We start from the raw sequence: 19,975 nt of genomic DNA, 5'->3' as shown, positions 1-19,975 counted from the left end.
TCTCAGCATTGTAAATTTTGAAATTTACTCTACCCAGGACTCAGATAATCAGATGAACATATGATCTCAAATGGATATCATCTCTTCAATGTGGGTACTTCCTATGGCACAAATCATAGCTCATCCATTTCTGCCCATTGTCTTCCCAGTAATTTCCTGTCAACCTTCTAAGCTGTCTTTGGCTGGAAAATTATCTCACCCCATTCTTTTGTGGGTTCTGCTGCTCTAGCAATTGTTATGGCATTATTTGAAGCTATTTGGAGGGATCATGGGGAGAGGTCCGGAAAGTCACTGCCTTTCCTCCACCATCTTGGTTCTGCCCCCCCCAAATTTCACCATGGTGGGAGGAATGGTATTCTATGTGCTAAGGGCCTTCCTCTCTTTCTCTTGATATCATAAAGATCTCATACATTTACTCAGCAAACATTTATTAAATACCTACTATGTGTCAGACACACTGTGCTAGGCACTAGGAATACAAAGACTGAAAGGATAGAATTGGGCCCTCAACGAGCTTATATTCTATTGGGAGATACCAATGGAGTATATAGGTTGCCTTTTGCTCATTCTCATCATGTGACCAGCCCTTCCTTTTCTGTCCTATATTCTTTAAAAATATCCTATACTCCCCTCACTCCTTTCACCTTTGCAATTACTTGTTTTTAATGTTTTGCAGTCTAGTCATACCTACTTTGTCCTTTCCCATTATCTTCTCAGTGATATTTATGAAATTTGGTACATTAAAAATGTAAAGTTTAGTTTCACATTTTATCTAATTAACTGTTTTGTGCCTAAAACAATATTTTTCTCTTCTCCCTAGATTATTAAAGTTGAATTTATTTTAAATATCTGTTTTTTATTCAAGTTTCAGCAAACAGGTGTATGTACATATACATATTACATGCATAAAATTGGCTTTTTATGAACTTTAAATCCTCTTAAGGGATTTGAGGCATCTTATAGGTTAAAGAATAGTGTAAGGTATGACATTTTAAAGAATAAAACTAAACAGAGATAGTCTAGGGGGTATTAGAAATTAGTTTGTTAATTTTTTACATTTTAAACTTAAATACAAAATGAGAAAAGAAAACAATTTGCCATGTACACAGCAGAACATTGGAGAGAATTTAATATAAAACAATAAATTTCCATTTGAAGAAAACCTATATAATAAATACTTCATATTATTTTCAAATCTGCCCAGCTTTTCTTTGCTTCCTTGTTGGCTTTCTTTTGTTCTCTGCTGTGTACTTTTTATTTTATTTTTCTCCTTCACTGTTCCCCCCACCCTAAAGAAGGCTGCAATTAAGAATGGGTATACATACATAGAGTTATCTATACCCATACACATATACACTCATATACACATATGTAAGACCATACTGTATTTATTTCCATTCATCATCTCTTTCTCTAAAAGTGGATAGCATCTTCCTTTTCATGCCTTTCCAAGTCAACCAGTTCATCATCTCTTTCACCACAGCAATATTCCAACTCAATCACATCCTAACCAAGAGATTGTTCATGAAAGTTTTTGGGTTTTTTTTTTTACCAATTTTCTGCATTCCTTCTATTCTTGACTACATAGATTTTATTTATACAAGAAAATTTTAATTTAAAATAATTGAATTATCCACTTTACACTTCAACAATGCTCTCACCTTATAATGTAGTTTAAGGTCTGATACTACTGAAACTATTTCCTTTACATCTTTTTTCTTGTGTTTTTTTTTAAGTTCCTGACCTTTTGTTCTTCCAAATGAACTTTATAATTTTTTCTAACTAGGTAAAACAATTTTTTGATTATTTAATTGGGATGACATTGAGTCTGTAGATTAGGTAAAATTGTTATTTTTTAAATTGGCTTTATTTACCCATGGACAATTAATATTAATTTTCCTGTGAATAGTTCCTGTATCTGCTTTGGCAGGTATATGCTAAGGTATTTTATACTGCCTAATGAGTATTAGAAATAAAGTGATATTTCAGGGACCTAAATTGGACTTAATTTTGTAACAATCATACAGCATATTTTCTTTTTAACTTTTCTGGCAACTGAAGAAAAAGGAGGAAGCATCTAAGGTTACATAATTTTGATTTTCTGACTATAAAAAATGCACACATTCATCTCCAGCAACTCTTCCTTAGAACTAAACTCAAGTAGGAATTTGTCATATGGATGAAAATGATACAGAAATATGGTTTGACCAAGAGATTGTTACATCAACTCTTAGTAAAGGCAAAAGGGCTAACATGACTAAATACTTGAGAAAAGCAGTATCATTACAGATAAGAAAAATCACCCCTTGCTTTTAAACTTAGGAAACCTCGAGAGCCAATTGTCAGTAGCATTAAGCAATGCATAATATGAGATCATAAACCTAGAGCAGGAAATTATCTGAGTTCATATTGACCAACTCCTTCATTTTATAGATAATGAAACTAAGGCTCAGAGATGTTTAAGTGACTTACCCACAGTGTCCCAGTTAATATGAGGTACTATGATCCAAGTTCAACTCTTTTCCCAAAGGAAATATTATACCTTATATGAAATGAAAATATCATATATTCTATTTTGACTTCTATGTTACAAGAGAGAAAGACTTGAGTCCAAATAAAAAGTGGAAGGATATCTGGAAGGACTTAGATGACGTTGGACTACTAAAGTAGATCTAGGAAAGAAAACATGAAGGAGAATAATATCCAGTCCCAGATGTTGATCCTGATTGACTTCCAAGTTGAAGATAAACAGGACAACAATTAAGGGAAATATAAGAGTTTTAAGGAAAATAAAGAGAAACTAGAAAGTAGAATCTGAAGAAGTAGTCAAGAAGGTGAGCAGATAAGTATTGGGAAAGAAAGGGAAGTAAGAAAGATGAGTAATGTGAGAGTATGGGAAATTGATGGACTTGTTTGGCGGTGGGAAAAATGTGTGAAAAAGATGGGTAGTGCAAGGCTATAAAAAAGTGAAATTTTGGAGACTATAAGAGAAGATACTCAGTGGAATTTTGGTAAAAGTTTTAATTACATGCTTAGGTTGTTATAAACACCCACAAGTAATTTTTAAAGAATAAAAATATCACTCATTAGGAAAGTAGGGAAATTGTACAGTGTCTGGCATCAAGTGTGCAATGCTTGTATTTCTGCCCACAGCTGTATTATTTGTATAACTCTTCCAAGTGTAGGCTGATCTCCCCATGTAGACATGAAAATTGCTGAGCCATTGTCAGTGATGTTTTCAAAGATTATAGAAAATGGAAGAGGTACCACAAAATCAGAGAAAAGCAAAATCCAATTTTTTTTTAAAGGGAGGAGGGAAGCAGAGTCTGCAAAACTCTAAGCCCTTAAGCTTGACTTCAGTTCCTCAGAAGAGATCATAAAAGATCATTGAAGAAATAGGTTAAAGATGCTGTAGAAAGGGAAGAGTCTCTTACAAAGAGCCAGCATGACTTCATCAAGAATAAGTCATGCGGAACTAACGGTGAGAGGAATCCTGGAATATAATTTATCTCTGACACTCTAAGGCCCTTAACAAGTCACTTAACCGTTCTACCTCAGTTTCCCTAACTGTAAAATATAAAGATTAAATGTCCTAAGTGCTAGTTTATTATTAGTTAGGTTTTAGCAAAGTGTTTGATAGAATCTCATGCTATTATTCTGAAAAGATGGAAGATGTGGACTAGATCATAATATTAAAAGCATTAGATTAGGAAAGATTCCTAACTAAATGACATTAGAGAGCCAAAAAGATATTGACAAGGCTAAAACATTGGGCTGATCTAATAAGATTTAATTTATGAATAAAGTGTTTTGGAGATTTAAAAAAAAAAAACTTCCCAAGTACAAGATAGGAGAAGCATAGTTAAATTGCAGTTATTCTGAAATAGATCTGAGGATTTCCATGGACTTGCAAGCTCAATATGAGGTGAGCAATGTAATGTAGCAGTCCAAAAAACAACACATTTAGAGGGAGATACCTTCCAGGAAGTTGTGTGATGATAGCACTGTAACTTTGCCTCATGCATCATTTGAAGTACATTCATTTCTGGGTGTGATGGATTGATAGGCTGGAAAATGTCTACAGGTGGCTATCAGAATGGTGAAAGGGCCAAGCCATAAGGTCGAATGATCTGAAGATCATTTGAAGAAACTGGGACTATTAGCTGAAGAAAGAGGCTCAGGGAGGTCATGGTCATTATCTTCAAGTATTTGAAGCGCTGCCGTGTGGAGGAAAGGTGATGCTTGTTCTGTGGATCACAGAAGCCAGAATTGGGAGCATGGGGTAGAAGTTGAAAAGGGGCCTATTTAGGCTTGACATGCAGGAAAAGAAGAGTCCTACCAATTAGAGGGGTCCAAAAATGGAATAGGATGCCTGAAGACCTCCTGGTTGATTTCCCCTTCCTGGAGGTTTTGAAGCAGAGGTTGGATGACCATATCTTGGGTGTGTTCTTCTGATGGTGTTTCCTTTCGTGTATCAGTTGGACTAGAAGGCTGCTAAGAATTCTTCCAAATATCAAATGCTCCAATAGCTGTCTTCAAGTATATCAAAAGCCGTCACATTGGAGAGGGATCATACTTGTTCTTCTTGAAACATTGGAAGGAACTGGCAGATTCAGACTTAATGTTTAATTTTTTTAAAAGCCTTCTTAATGATTGCAGGTTAATAAGAGAGGAGAGAGCTTCCCCCACCCCAAAATAAAAGTAGCAGCCTTCCCATTGGTGGTCTTCAAGCATTGGAATGAAGTATACCATCAAATAAATTTTTCCAACATAGTACAGTGGAAATATCATTAACTTTGAAATCAGAGGATCTGGATTCAAATTCTGCCTCAGAGACTTACTACCTGCATGATGTCAACAGGCAATCATATCATGAGACTGTGGGTGAAAACCAGTTTATTACAAAAAAAAATGAATATGCATGGGAACCCATGGGCTCAAAGTTTTTACAGAAGTTTACACTTTTATAATAGCAGGACAAGGGAGTAAAGATACCAGTAAGGGGCATAACATGGGAGGAGAATGGTGCATCAAAGGCATAATAGGACACTAAAAACCATTCCCATGGAAAGGAGTAGGGCCATGGCAAAAGCCTCATCTTTTCCCTTGGGAACTGCTACACTATGAAGAGAGGAGGGTCCCCTTATCGCAGAAGACCCCAGCTGCACAAGCAGTGTCCCAGCCTGGCAAAGATGGTTGGTGCCTGTCTTGGCTCCCAAGGACGTACAGGGAGTCAGCTTAAGGTGCAACAACAAATTATGTCAGCTCAGGGGCAACTTCATCCTTGACTCATTCAGGACCCCCTGCATGCTATGAGTCCAATGTTTTTGGAAAATATGGGCAACTCAAAAAGACAAATTTAGGGAATCCTCTTGACAGCCGTTAACAACAACCAGGATGACTTTGCACAAGTCACTTCCCCTAGCCTGGCCCTCATCTTCTTCATATGTAAAATGAGGCAATTTAGTAGACAGCCCCTAAAGTTCCTTCCATGATCCTGTGATCCCATGATTCTCAACTTCATGCCAACTTTATTTAAGGGAGGACATTTATTTCTAATAGATCCAGTCCACAATCTTTGTTCTAGCTAATAAAACCTATTTTTTTCAATCCCCTTCATCCCCCTCCCACCCCAACCAGCAGTTGGTTCTTTTCACCTCTAAACCATCACTTGTCATTTCCCCAGATGCCTTCTGGAATGATGATTATCACCCCCTCTATCAAACATTTCTTGACTTTCCTTCTAAAACTCTTTCTCTAACTAAAATTTGTTCAAATTACTCCCATCTCCAAGTATTTCTATAGTATTTGTGCTTTTTGGCTTTTCATGAATGGAACACCCCTGTGGTGTTTGAAAAAAAAAAAAAGGTTTTTAGAACTCAACCTGGAAAGGTTCTAAAATCAAAACAAGTCAAGTTAGATCTATTGAAATGTTGGAAAAGTATATTGACTCATTATTACCATTTGCCAACAAAATAATTAGCTATTAAATGTTGAAAGTTTTGCATGCCCTATCAAATGTTTTGGTTCTCTCAGCACTTGTAAAGCAGTACCATTTCATTGGGTGTTTTGGGTTTGGAGTTGTTGGGATTTTTTTTTTACTTCATATTTTGTAATCAGGATTCTATTAAGTCACTCTATGAATTAGAGAAATAATTCATAATGGAACATTTCTAACCATAGTAGTTTTTTTTTCCTTTAAATTTTTGGTTTATTGTGTTCACAATATGACAAATATGACCAAAAACAAAGGCAGTATAATGAATCAAAAACTGACCTTAAAGCCCGGAAGACCTATTTTTTTTTCTTTTCTTTTTTTTTTCTTTTTTCTTTTCTTTTTTTGTAAGGCAGTTGGGGTTAAGTGACTTGCCCAGGGTCACACAGCTAGTGTCAAGTGTCTGAGGCAGGATTTGAACTCAGGTCCATCCTGACTCCAAGGCCGGTGCTCTGTCCACTACGCCACCTAGCTGCCCCCAGGAAGACCTATTTCACAGCCACTTCTGTCTGACATGAACTGGCTGAATGGCTTTTTTCAAGTTACTTAAAATCTCATAACACCCCAGGCAACTCTTAAGGTTATAAATCGTATAGGAGGTGCTGCTATTGGTAGATGGAGTTACCTCATGGGAAGTTTACTATATAAACAAAATCACCAGTTTGATTCAAATAATAATGAAAAAATAAACTATTAAATTATGTTGTAAGAGAAATTAGGGGTTGAGGGGGAAGAAGAGAGAGGGGATGACTGATAAAGTTTCACAATTAATATTTATGGACGTATGAATGCCACAAAAGTTCTACTCTGATGCTTCAGCCTGGTATGCAGGTGAGTCTGGCTTCTTGAAGGATGTGCCAGCATTAATTCTTATATTTTCTACCAAACTAAAAAGACTTCAAGTATAAGACCTAGTGACTGACTACCTACCTGCCTTCTAAGGACCAGTTTAAGCACATCATTGAGGGCCCATCCCCAGTGAAAAATTTTTAGCCATAACAAACCTCAGAGAATATTTGTCTTAAAGAATCTTAAAGGTTATCATATGAAGGTAAAACTAGACATGACCTGTTTTTAGACTACAGACTCTGAGTGGAAATTGCAAAGAGGAATATTTAAGATTAGTAGAGGACATGTGGACAAGGGCTAGAAGATGGCTTAGCATGTGTATCCAGTGGCCTCTGAGGCCCCTTCTAAACCCTGAGATTCTGGGATATATGAAACTTCGGAGCGGTTGCCATTTACATCAACCCTCACCCTCACAACTCAGCTCTGCCCAGTGGAAGTGAACTTCCACCAGCCCTCCTCTGGACCATAGAAAGTCCATCAGTTGGCCCTCTTGTCTACTATATACCCCAGACTAACTTAACTTCATTTAATTCCACTTCTACTGATTCAAAAGTGAGCTTTTCTATTATAGTTAGCAATAGCTAGGAAATAGTTAAGACTATGCTCTTACCCTCTGGCTGCCTTTCTCAGGTGATCCAGATAGCCAATCCTTCTGCTTTCACATTTATCCCATACCTGGAATCCGTTCTAGAAATACCATAATTCCTATGACACCAAATAGTAGGGACCAATGTCAAGCCTCTCAAGCGTTTGGAGCAATTGAGCCTTCACCATTGCTATTCCTCCTCCTAGCAAGCTAGGGCCCCATTGTCAATAATCTCATCAGATCCTTCAGACCATACCAGAAATCTTGGATCAGACATATACAGATGCCAGATGCAAGTTTGTGATGTGAAGAGATTGAATCACTGAGGAAAATATTTTTTAAACCTTTTCATTGAAAATAAACTAATAAGAATATACAAGTTCAGCTCTCCAGGTCTCCAGCTTCCAGGGATGCACCCAGGCCGATAGCAACAATAGTCTTTAAAGAAATAGAAAAATTAGTTAAATTAGAAGAGTTAATCTTTTGTCTTAATGCTAGTTTGCATGCAATTCCCCCCAAAACAGGCTTTTGTGTATTTATGCTACCCCAGATTTGGGGTATCTTTGATAAGGTACTTTCATTCACTAACTATACCCTTAAGTTCTAACATCTTTGAAAAAATAAGGGTGTTATTATATAATAAACATAGTGAGTCATATAGAATACTGGAGTTCCTTTCCATACTGAGTGTATATATAAATTTGTCCCATCTCCTGGGGGGCAGCTAGGTGGAACAGTGGATAAAGCACTGGCCTGAATTCAGGAGGACCTGAATTCAAATTTGGCCTCAGACACTTGACCTTTACTAGCTTTGTGACCCTAGGGAAGTCACTTAACCCTCATTGCCCTGGAAAACAAAAACAAAAACCAAAACCCACAAATTTGTCCCATCTTGAGCCATTTCTTTTCAGGACATCACAATAATCTCATAAGAAAAATCTTTGCTGCTACAGTTACTTCCAAGTATTCATGTCCATACAACACCAGTAGGCTTTTGTTTTTAAGGTCTTTTTTTGTCAAAGGTAAAAATTGTGAATGACATTGGGTATGCTTGGAACCAGGGTACTTTGGCTTGCTATTGTACAAGCTCTTAAGAATTGTCATCTATCCGGGCTTTCAGACCAACAGGGTTAGCAACTTTAAACAGCATATCAGTGTGGTTGGGCCAGCTGTGCTCTAGGATTTCTGATGAAGCTGCTTTGCCAGAAGATAACATTTTAGGTAAGGCAAGTGGTATCCACCTAGGTCCTTCACCTCAGATTCATAGGCACCACTACTTTCTTTCAAAAGGAAAGATGAAAATAACTACTGCCACTATTAGAATTTATTTCCTTCAATTGCTGGAAAGGTTTTTAATAGTCTTTAGAATTGACTTCCCTTTAATATCATTAATTTAGTGCTTTCAGTATCAAAATAGTGCCATAGACTGCTACACTGAGTAAGTAACAGACTGATTTTGAAATGCAGAATAAACAGGAAAAATTCTAAGAAACAGAACAATACCTCTCAAATGTGTGTGTGTGTGTGTGTGTGTGTAGCATTTCATGACATCAGTAGTCCTTTAATCAAGTAACTTTACGTATGAATACCTAATTGGTCATCTAGTCCACATTTGAAGGCTATTTCATAATGAAATGACCCATCAGATTAAAGTCATGGCACCACATTGTTGCTATTCTCTGTCAAAAGGGATATTTTCAAAGCATACTCTCTTATTCATCATGTCCTATGCATGCTTTAATATGCAGTAGGAAACTTGAAAACTAGTAGTAGAATATTCTTTACTTGCTTTGATTCTAGTTCCACCAAGTTACAGAAATTATGGAGCAAAAAAGATTTAAGAATAACTGTTCATCAGAAATGAACATGCAGGGACAGCTAGGTGGCGTAGTGGATAGAGCACCCTGCCCTGGAGTCAGGAGTAACCTGAGTTCAAATGCGGCCTCAGACACTTAACACTTACTGTGTGACCCTGGGCAGTCACAACCCCCAATTGCCTCACTAAAAAAAAAAAGAAAAAGAAAAGAAAAAAAGAAATGAACATGCAAGTTTGCTTTTTGTTCAGCTTTTATCTTGGGACATGCAAGTATTTTTGGTATAATACAACAAATGTAATGAGACTTGTCCTAAAAGTTTTAAGTATCAGATTGGATTATTATAAAAACTTGTGAATAAGTCAGCACAATGGCATCAATTTATAATGAACCTAAAGGTTCTTGTCTTTTCAGCTTGAAACATTTCAACTTCAAAACTTTACTTCTCTTATTACTTTAGACCTGTCAGATTTGTATGGGATTTTGGGAAGACAAGTTAGTAGAGTATGGGACCTATTGTACCAGGCAAACCTATCATGTCAAAATATGCAATCCTAATTTTTTTTTAAAGAACGAATCCAAATATCTTTCTAACACAGCTTTCCATAATTCTGTTTTGTTGTTATACCTTGATACTAATATCAGCAGTGGCTGCCAAATAGTTCCCAAACTGGATGAAAATCTATATTAAAAGGAATTAGTGTTTAAATGTTCTGATGTTCAAATACTGTTTTAATAATTCACTGAGAAATGCGGTCTCCTGGATGAGAGTACCTTTCCCACATAATGAAAGTACCTTTATGTGGTTATTTTGTTTTGTTGTTTTGGTTTGGTTTGGTTTGGTTTTTTGTGGAGCAATGAGGGTCAAGTGCCTTGCCCAAGGTCACACAATTAGTAAGTGTCAGGTGTCTGAGGCCATATTTAAACTCAGATCCTCCTGAATCCAGGGCCAGTGCTTTATCCACTACACCACCTATCTCCCCCACATGGGTATTTTGAAAAAGAGTATGATAGAGCTGACTGAGGTCTGGAATTTGGGAGTTGAGGAGACCTGAACTAAAATTCTGACTGATTTTACTGCTACATGACCATGGGTGAGTTGCTTAATTCTATTGTGTCTCAGTTTCCTCATCTATGAAATGGAAATAATAATCCCTGTAGTACGTACCTCATAGCCTTATTGTAAGGTCCAAATGAAATAATATTCATAAAGTGCCTTGCAACTATATAAATAATACTTTGATACGGAAAATTTTTATTTTAATCATAAACAGTATAAAAAGATAATCTCAATTGTATGATTCAGTAATCATTTTGAGCATCAATTAGTTTACTATAATTATATTAGTAATGTATACTACATTGTAAAAAAAATGATTTAATGAGCTAGCATTGACATAGCAATTTAGGTATAGGTAGATGTAATTGCTAATATAGTACCTGTTTTCCAAAGTTAATGTGAGGATAAAGTGAGACAATATTTTTTTAAAGTGCTTTGTAAACCTTAAATGCTAGCTATTAGCATTCCCAATTATAGATGAGTAACTGAGGCAGAGGTTAAGTGACTTGCCTAGCTAACACAGCTAGTATCTGAGGCGGATTTGAGCCCATGTCTTTCTGACTCCAGGTCCTGCTCTCTGTTCACTGTCCTACCTAGGTAATGATGCTACTGCACACTACTGTGTTCACTCTGTATCTTAGGTTATCCTCTGGGCCAACAATTCCATTCCTTACCCTTCTCACTCTGCTGCAGTCTAGAATTTTTTTTGGGGGGGGCAATGAGGGTTAAGTGACTTGCCTAGGGTCACACAGCTAGTATGTCAAGTGTCTGAGGCCGGATTTGAACTCAGGTACTCCTGAATCCAGGGCCAGTGCTTTATCCACTGTGTAACTTCGCTGCCCCCACAGTCTAGATCTTAATGCACAGCCTGTATTCAACTCTTATCCTTGCTATTTATTCCCTGTGTAACCTTAGCCAAGACACCTCACCTCTGTATATGAGTTTCCTCATCAGTAAAATGTGGGATAGGGCGGGCAGCCTAGAGTCTGGAAGACTCATCATCCTGAATTCAAATTCGACCTCAGACACTTTACTAGCTGTGTGACCCTGGGAAAGTCACATAACCCTGTTTGCTTCTCTTTTCTCATCTATAAAATAAGCTAGAGAAGGAAATGGCAAACCACTCCAGTATCTTTGCCAAGAAAACCCCAAATGGGGTCACAGTCAGACAACACTAAAATGAGTGAATAAAATGAGGGATGTTTATTTAGGTCCCATCCACCACTAAATACATGATCTTATTAACCTCATCTCTGCCCTTGCTCTGGTACATATAAGCTCAGTCACTGTCACCCTCAGAGATAGTCCTCTGCAGTTACAGATTCCTCCCCACACACACACACACATATTTAACTTTATTTAATTTTGTTTTCTTATGAAGTACATATTTTACTGCCAAGTAACAAATAGTCTCCCATATATCCACTAAATCAAATTTCTACGATCTCTATCATTGCCCACCCCATGGATGATTGCTGAAACTTTCACCATAAAAGTATTATCATTCTGATAAAAGCCGTACTTTCCTCCTTCATTATTCCCACACCTATCTCTGTACATTCACTTGGCCAGACACCAGCTCCAAGATAATTTCTGAAGATCTTAGTTCTCAGATTTCCGTTCCCTCCCTCTTCTTGGAGCCTCTAAGCATAGATAGCTAATCTTTCTTCTCCCTTTGGCCTAATTGGTCCCCTTCTTCTGACACATGCTGACATAAAGTTATCAAGTATGTAGGACAATTTTTTTTCCTGCATTTTTCTAATTGATGAGGTTTCATAATTGTGTGTTCTCTTCACTTGCTACAATCACTGGGTCTGTTTTAAGTATCTTGTATCACTGTTTCTCATCTGCACTTCCCTTAAATAGCAAAGCTTATTATATCAAGAACCTTTAATTTCTACTACAGTCTTACTCAATAATAAGTGGACCCAGTCCAGAGAGTCATCATATGCCTCTTACAAAGTAATAATGTATGGGCTTTGTACCAGGCTTTTCCCTCACTATTTAGAGGCTCTCTTCATTTTCACTTTGTTCTTTTCAGGATGATTCAGATGGTCGAAATCTAGTTGCTAACTTTAATCAAGTATGACTCTTTTTATACTGTTTCTGTAGGGGGAAAGGGGTGGTGTGGTTTTAAAATGTTAAAAATCAGGTTTTTCCCAATTCAATCAGCCAGATGTCTCAAGACTTCCTTGCCCACATAGACATTGGCCGTTTTTGACTTAGCAATATCTTGCATGCTGGTCACTTTTTGCACAACATTGACTCTTTATAATTGTATGCATTTGATGTTTAGTTTTCTTCCTGGTTCTTTACACATGTCCAGATAGAATAGTATCATTTCTCCTAGATGATAAGCTCCTTGAGGATAGGGAGCATGATTGATTAATCTTACTTCAGACATCATCTACAATACACATCTAGATGGGTGCTTTTTAAAAAGCCAATGGTATTGGGTCATAGGTAGGGCAGGGCGTTGTAAGAGGAAAGAAATTTGCATAGGTATGTATACTCCATTCCATTCCCAGTTATTGTGTTTTGTTGAAAGAAATCTAAAAAGTAATGTGGCCCCAGTTGATCACTGGCTGACTTGGAATCAAGGCCTAGATTCAATTCCTGACTATGCCTCACATTATCTGTAGAACGTGGGCTAGTCATTTGTTTATCTTAGTCTCAGTTTCTTCATCTGCAGTATGAGGCTCAAATGGGGTGAATATATTTTATTTTATTTTTGTGGGGCAGTGAGGGTTAAGTGACTTGCCCAGGGCATACAGCTAGTAGTGTCAAGTGTCTGAGGCTGGATTTGAACTCAAGTTCTCCTGAAATCCAGGCTGGTACTTTATCCACTAAGCCACCTAGCTGCCCCTGGGGTAATATATTTTAGAGCCTTTAGTAATCTTATGGTAGTATAGAACTCCGGAAGGCAGTTACTATTTCGTTTTTAACTTAGTCTACCCAAGGCCTCACACTCTGTCTTGAACATAGGCAGAGCTTAGTAAGTGTGAAAATAAAGGTGCCTCTTGAACATACTTTTTCTCATTGAGAATGAGGAAAAAGATTCATCCACAAATTATTTATTTGCATATTATATATTACACATATATAATAATTATTTATATTACATAATATATTTTGTATCGCTATATAATTATATATATAAAATATAATTCATTAGAAGCTTGTTTGTGGAGGAATATTATATGCTAATATTCTTTATTGATGCAACCTTCAACTCCTGTCCATTTGAGGTACCACAATCCCTATTAGTAGATTAAATTTTTATTTGTTCTGTGCTTTGATTCACTTCTATATGATGCAATCCTGTGGGAATAATTAGAAATAGAAATGCTTGATGTCTTCTATGATTTCTACTGCCTCGTTAAATTTCCATAACTGATGTGCCCCACTCTTGACCTCATGCATATTTATACCTATTCCTTGCAGAAGGATCCGAGGACACAAATAACAGGGTTTTTTTTTTTTAAACCATTGCTCATACAGTTTTGACAATAATTCCAGTCATAATACATTTTAAATGGTAAATAAGTTCCTAGCATGTTGTGAAAATTACTGAACCATCTGGTCCACAAATCAAAAGAATTGGGGGTGGGATAGCTAGTGATACTAAACTCAACAAATCCAGTGAAAAAGTTCTTTGAAAGGTTTTTAAAGATATCTAATGACACCTCTTAAATATATCTAATCTCTGAGATCAAGTGTTATCCTATACTATATAGGGACTACACGAGGTTGTATGGCATGTTTTGGATAGCACATGTGTCCAGGTCCAGAGCCACATTCCTCTGAGCACCACTGGAATAGCATATGGCAAGCACATGATTCTGTGAATGGAAATAATCATGTAAAGCCTCAGTGTAGAACCTTTAGTGAACATATTTGGAGGTGAGTGGTGGCAGTGGGCATACCACTGGAGAAGACAAAAGTAGCTTAGAAAGAAATTGGAGGGAAAGAGTCAAGAGAAAAATCATCACCTCCTGCCCAGATGTTGTGACTTACCTGATTGAGCTCATAATTGAGATTATCGTGACCAAAGGGAATATGCACATATAAGAAAGGGAGGTTCCTGAGAGAAAATTATGTACAGATGAGAAGGGATGATATAAAATAGTTGTCCTACTACTATAGATTTAGAGCTGGAAGGGACTTTAGAGGTCAAGAATCACTTTGTTAGATTCTAGGGTTAAAAAAAAAAGTTATAGAATATCATGAGGTCTACACTGACCACTAGCATTTTCCTTTTGAAGCAATGTGGTATAATGGAAAGAGTGGTAGACTATGAGTGACCATGTAACCATAAAAGTCATTTAACATCTCTGAGTCCCTGTGCTCTCTTCTATACCTGTAGTACCTACTGAATAGAATTATTTTGAGGATCAAATAGGAGAAAATACATAAAGTACCTTGTAAATTTCAAACCATTAACTATATAAATGTCCATTCTTGTTACCAGAGATTTTGTACTTTAGACCACAGGATTTATTCTCCAAGCTTTCATTGCCCACATTCATCCCCTTTCAACCTATTTCCTACCTTCTCACTCTAAGAGAGGCCCACAAAAGAGGTATGGTTCCAAAACACAACTGATGAGAACAAGATGTGCCACAAGTAGTTTGTTATGGTGTTAACAACTTTCTAATTCAGTTTAATGAGATTATGAGTCCGAAATAGTCTCACTTTGTGTCTTAGTACATGCAAGTTATTTTTGTTGATTTGGGGGAGGAAAAGTAAATTTTGGCACAGGACAGCTAGTTAGGTAAAATATTTTCTGATAGTAAATATTGGAATGGGTTAATTAGATTTTAAGATTCTCTTGTCCAAGCATTTTTAAAAACCATCTTTAATGTTTCTTTCAGCCTTGTGATTCTCTGACATTTTTTTTTCAATCATACAATGAGTGTCCTTAGTACCATGTTCAAATAAAGAATCCCATACCTTATAAGGTTTGGATTGTATCATCTAGATCAGAGTTGGATAGATGAATTTGGTGTGAATTACAATTTTGTTATCATTGTCTCTTTGGCATGATCCTTGGTGATCTTTTGTGGGTATGGAAAGAGGCCATAGTCTTTTCAAGCTTATTTCTGTTTACCTTTGTATGTAGGGCAGGGATGGGGGGAGTATTAAGAAGGGGTTCTTGACCTATTGTCATTAAGGTAAGGAACTTGAAATGTGAATATAGAAACTTCTTCCACTGACGCAGGCCTATAACTTTTGAGTAACTTAACATCTTAAGAAAGTTGCTTGCAGCTCTAAGTGATACCCGGGTACCTAATGGCACAATGGATAGAACACTGAGCCTAGAGTTCCAAAGACCTGAGTTCAAATCCACTTAACCACTGTTTGCCTCAGTTTCCTCAACTATAAAACAGATATAATAGTACCTCACATCATCAAATGAGATAATATTTGTAAAGCTCTCAGCACAGTGTCTGACACATAGTGGGTACTTAATAATACTTGTTTCCTTCCTTCTTCTTCTGCACAGAGTTAGGAAGACCTAGGTTCAAGTCCTGTCTGTATCTCCTAACTCCAAAGTCAACCTTCTATCTACTATACCATGATTAAAATGTGTAGCTTGTCTAACAATATCTCTGTTTCACATCTAAAGGTAGAATAAATTAATTTAATCCAACAGAAACTGTCATCAGAATTAATAAGACATCATATCCTATTTTTGTCACATTTTTCCATTGTCATCTCTTGCAGGTCCTGATTATATCAAACAGAGATTTCAGGAAGGCATAGAAACTAAAGAAAACCCAGAAGAAAAAGTCCCAGAAAAGCCACCTTCACCAAAGGAATCTCCTCATTTTTATCGGAAAGGCACAACTCCCCCTAGGTCTCCTGAGCCAAGCCCAAAATCAAGCCATTCTCCTCAGCCTTCCTCCCCAGTGAAAAAGCAAAACCCCAGTTCAGGGGCAAGACTCAATCAAGAAAACAAGAGTATAGCTGATGAGTATGTAACAGCAGTTGTCAACAAGCCCCTTCTTTCAAAAGTACCCTCAAAAGAAGAAGTAAAAGCATTGCCTCAGTCCAGGTACACTGGCCACCACAATACCTCCTTCCACCCTGGCAATGGGGAGTTGCATTCACAGTATCATGGCTATTATGTGAAACTGAATGCACCACAGCATCCACCAGAAGACAAGGAAGAAGATGGAGGTGTGAACCAGTCTTCTTTGGCACTGGTACCCAAGCAACCACATCAGAAATCAAGTCCCCCTAAGTCCACGACAAAACTAGCTGCCAAAGAAAGCAAGTCTGAGCCAAAAATGAAGAAGTCTGAACTTGCCACACCAAAGAATCCAGCAAACAATGATTCATGTTCTTCTTTGGGAAAAGAAGATAATTCGGTGAGTTTTATAGGAAACTTCTCCCTCTTTCCTAATATGTGCTCTTAGGGGATTTTTCTTTCTTCTAGCAGTGTGGGATGATTATTAGCCAAGAGGTTATTGAATTACATAAACCAAGGTATAAATGTCCACAGAATTGTTTCTAAAGTTTACCATGTTAGTTTGAGAGCAAGCACTTTCAACTCAGAAATCTTATATTCATTTTCCAGTCAAATTAAAATTACCCAGAAAATTAATGGTCACCTTCCCACTTTTTTTTAACCTTTATTGTTTTCCAGCACTAGGAGCAACTTGTTTAAGTGCTAGGAAGGAACTATAGCTCTCTTGTTCCATGACTGCTCTTGATACCCTGTTGTTTGCAAAATACTGTAATAGGCTTTGAAGAGAAAAAGAGATGATACAAAAGCTGCTTTCAAGAAATTTAAAATCTAGTAGGGAGTGAAAGGCATGTGTACAAAAGACTCTGACACTAGAGAGTCTGGTAATCACAAAAAAGCATTGTACTTTGAGAAATTTGAGGAGGGAGAGATGACTTTCTTCTGGGCTTTCCAGAAAAAGCTTCAAGAAAGAAATGTCTAGGTTTAGCTTTGAAAAAGAAAAAAAGGGAACTTCAGACAGATATGGGGTTAGTAAGGGATCCATTCTAAGGGAGAGTATGGGAAAAAATGACTAAGGAGGGAGAAAGCAAGATGGGAATAGTCCCAGAAACTTGACTGGTTTTCCAGGAAAGTACACAAAGAAAGGTAGTATTGAAAAGGCAGATTGAAAGTCAGTTGTAGAGGGCTATACATTCTAGGATCAGGAGTTTATAGTTTATTCTTTAGGCAATGGGGAACCACCAAAGGAATTTTTAAAATTTGCTCATTTGTTTTTTCAACTAGAGAACTGATAGAATCAGTCATGAGGAAGATTATGCAGGAAGTGGTGTGAAGGATAGTTTGGAGATCACTTAGGAGACTGGTACAGTGGAAAAGAGATGAAGGCCTGCCCGAATTAGGATTATTTTCAGTGGGAGTGGAAAGAAAGAGATAATTGTGAGAGAGAGATTGGAGATAGAATCAATAGAACTTGATAATTTATTGGACATGGAGACCAAGGGAGAGAAGTTAAAGATGACTATGAGGTTACCATGATGCAGGATTGGGAGGTGATATCAACAGAAATATAGACTTGGAAGAAGGGCAGGTTTGGGGGAGAAGATCATTGAGTTTTGGGGCATTTTGAGTTTTCAGTGTCATCAATTCATGCAGGTAGAAATATCCAGCAGGCATTTGTAAAGATGGATCTTGATCTCTGGGGAAACCTTGCTGGTGAAGATAAAGATTTAGGGGTCATGTGCATAAATGTGATCATTTAAACCTTTAGAAGTTAATGAGCTCAGGTGGGAAGAGAATAGGACCTATGACAGAACCTCCTCCTCCTGTTCTTAGGAGGAGGAAAACAGCCAAGTTTTCTAGTGGATGATTTTGCCACCTATTGTTTCTCTTTTATTTACTATCACTGCTTCTAACTTAATATTTGTCGACACAAGATCTGTTGTCATTCGCTATGATTTTGTTGCTGGCAAATTCTAAATTCTTGTCTACATGGGACTGATCCTTCTACGTGGCTTGTGGAACCTGACTCTTCACTGCATAGTGATATCTGATACACAATGATAATGAAGAAAGTGTGTTCCCAGATTCAGTAGAACTTATAGAATCTGCAGATGCATTTAGTGATTGATAGAAATATGTCCTGCCTTGTGGGCGGAATAACTGAATTTCAGACTTAGCTTAAGAAAGTGACTAATAATTTCAAAATGACATTTTTTTATTCAGATTTGGACTAGTCTGACAAAAAAGAACAGATTGTGACCTCAATATGATGATAAAATAATTGAAGTTCATTAGTTGAAATTAAAATATATTTGGTCTTCAGTCTTCTTTTTTCTAAGAGTATTACAAATGTTTATGACATATCAGTTGCCATTGTTATACATCTAGTTTTTTTCTCTAAATAGGTGTTTTTTTAATTATCAAAAATAAAGTAACCAGATAAATTGTATCATCTCCAAAAATGTCATCCTTCAATAGAACAAATGATTTGCTAGAAGACTGAGTATTTAATGTGGAATCAAAAGGATGGTATACATTGGCAATGTCATTGAATTTGTTAAACATAATTTACCTATCATTTACTTTTTTTTTTTATAGTGAGGCAATTGGGGTTAAGTGACTTGCCCAAGGTCACACAGCTAGTAAGTGTTAAGTGTCTCAGGCCGGATTTGAACTCAGATACTCCTGACTCCAGGGCCGGTGCTCTATCTACTGAGCCACCTAGCTGCCCCTATCATTTACTTTTTTTTTTTTTTTGTGCAGGGCAATGGGGGTTAAGTGACTTGCCCAGGGTCACACAGCTAGTAAGTGTCAAGTGTCTGAGGCCGGATTTGAACTCATGTATTCCTGAATCCAGGGCCGGTGCTTTATTCACTGTGCCACCTAGCTGCCCTGTATCATTTACTTTTAATCATTTATATCTGTATGTTGGTTATTCTTCAAGGGCTCACAAGTAGTGGGGGGGGGGGGAGTACATATTAAAAAAAAAATAGAACAAGTGGTGTCTATGTACTTTTTCTTTGTATACCTGTGAGGGAAGGTCATTCCTATTTCTTAGATCTCTTAAAAAGTGGCATTAGACTTTAGTTTAGCTGTGTGGCTTAATAGAGAACCAAGATGAAAGAGAGTAAAGCTTAGAGAAGGCAGATTTCAGCCCAAGAGTTGTCTTAAAATGGAATGGGTTATAAGGGTTGGACCCCTTAAGTGATGAACTCCCTATCACTAGCCACAATCAAGTAGAAGTTGGATGAACATTTATTGAGTATATTTTAGGGGGACTTATGAAATAGGAGACTAGAACAAATGATCAAATATGGGCTGTGTATTTTAGTCAACATAATATAGAAGAGTCCTAGGCTTGGAGTCAGGAAGATGGGTTCAGATCTCCTCTCTAACATTTTGACACTGTGGTCAAATTCAACCTCTTAGAGCCTCAATTCATCTGTGAAATGTGGATTATAACTATGGTACTGTGGGGATTCTTTATAGGTATTTACCTCACACAATTAGTATAAGGCTCAAATGAGATATAATGTGTGTATAGTGCCTGGCACTTAATAAATGTTTATTGACCGACAGTCCTTTATAAACTTAAAAACCCTATATAATGTTAATTATTGGTAGTCTATGACTCAGTAGACAAGAGTTCTAATTCTGTTGTTAGCATAATTTATTGTGAGTTTAGAGTAAATTATATTCC

The 19,975-nt window shown here is 37.0% G+C and overlaps 1 protein-coding gene across 5 annotated transcripts in view; it reads left to right on the top strand.

Moving 5' to 3' along the window:
- JPH1 (junctophilin 1) overlaps positions 1-19,975 on the top strand; it is a 114,939-nt gene that overhangs the window by 82,287 nt on the left and 12,677 nt on the right. For all 5 annotated transcript variants that reach the window (XM_043975967.1, XM_043975968.1, XM_043975966.1 and 2 more), the window contains exon 4: positions 16,032-16,678. In XM_043975967.1, coding sequence (XP_043831902.1) covers positions 16,032-16,678 — 647 coding nt within the window. The remainder of the gene's footprint in view (positions 1-16,031; positions 16,679-19,975) is intronic.

The sequence above is a fragment of the Dromiciops gliroides genome, chromosome 1, assembly GCF_019393635.1.
Source record: "Dromiciops gliroides isolate mDroGli1 chromosome 1, mDroGli1.pri, whole genome shotgun sequence".
Lineage (NCBI taxonomy): Eukaryota > Metazoa > Chordata > Mammalia > Microbiotheria > Microbiotheriidae > Dromiciops > Dromiciops gliroides.
The sequence above is the reverse complement of the archived record's forward strand: the minus strand, read 5'-3'. Positions and strand labels throughout refer to the sequence as shown.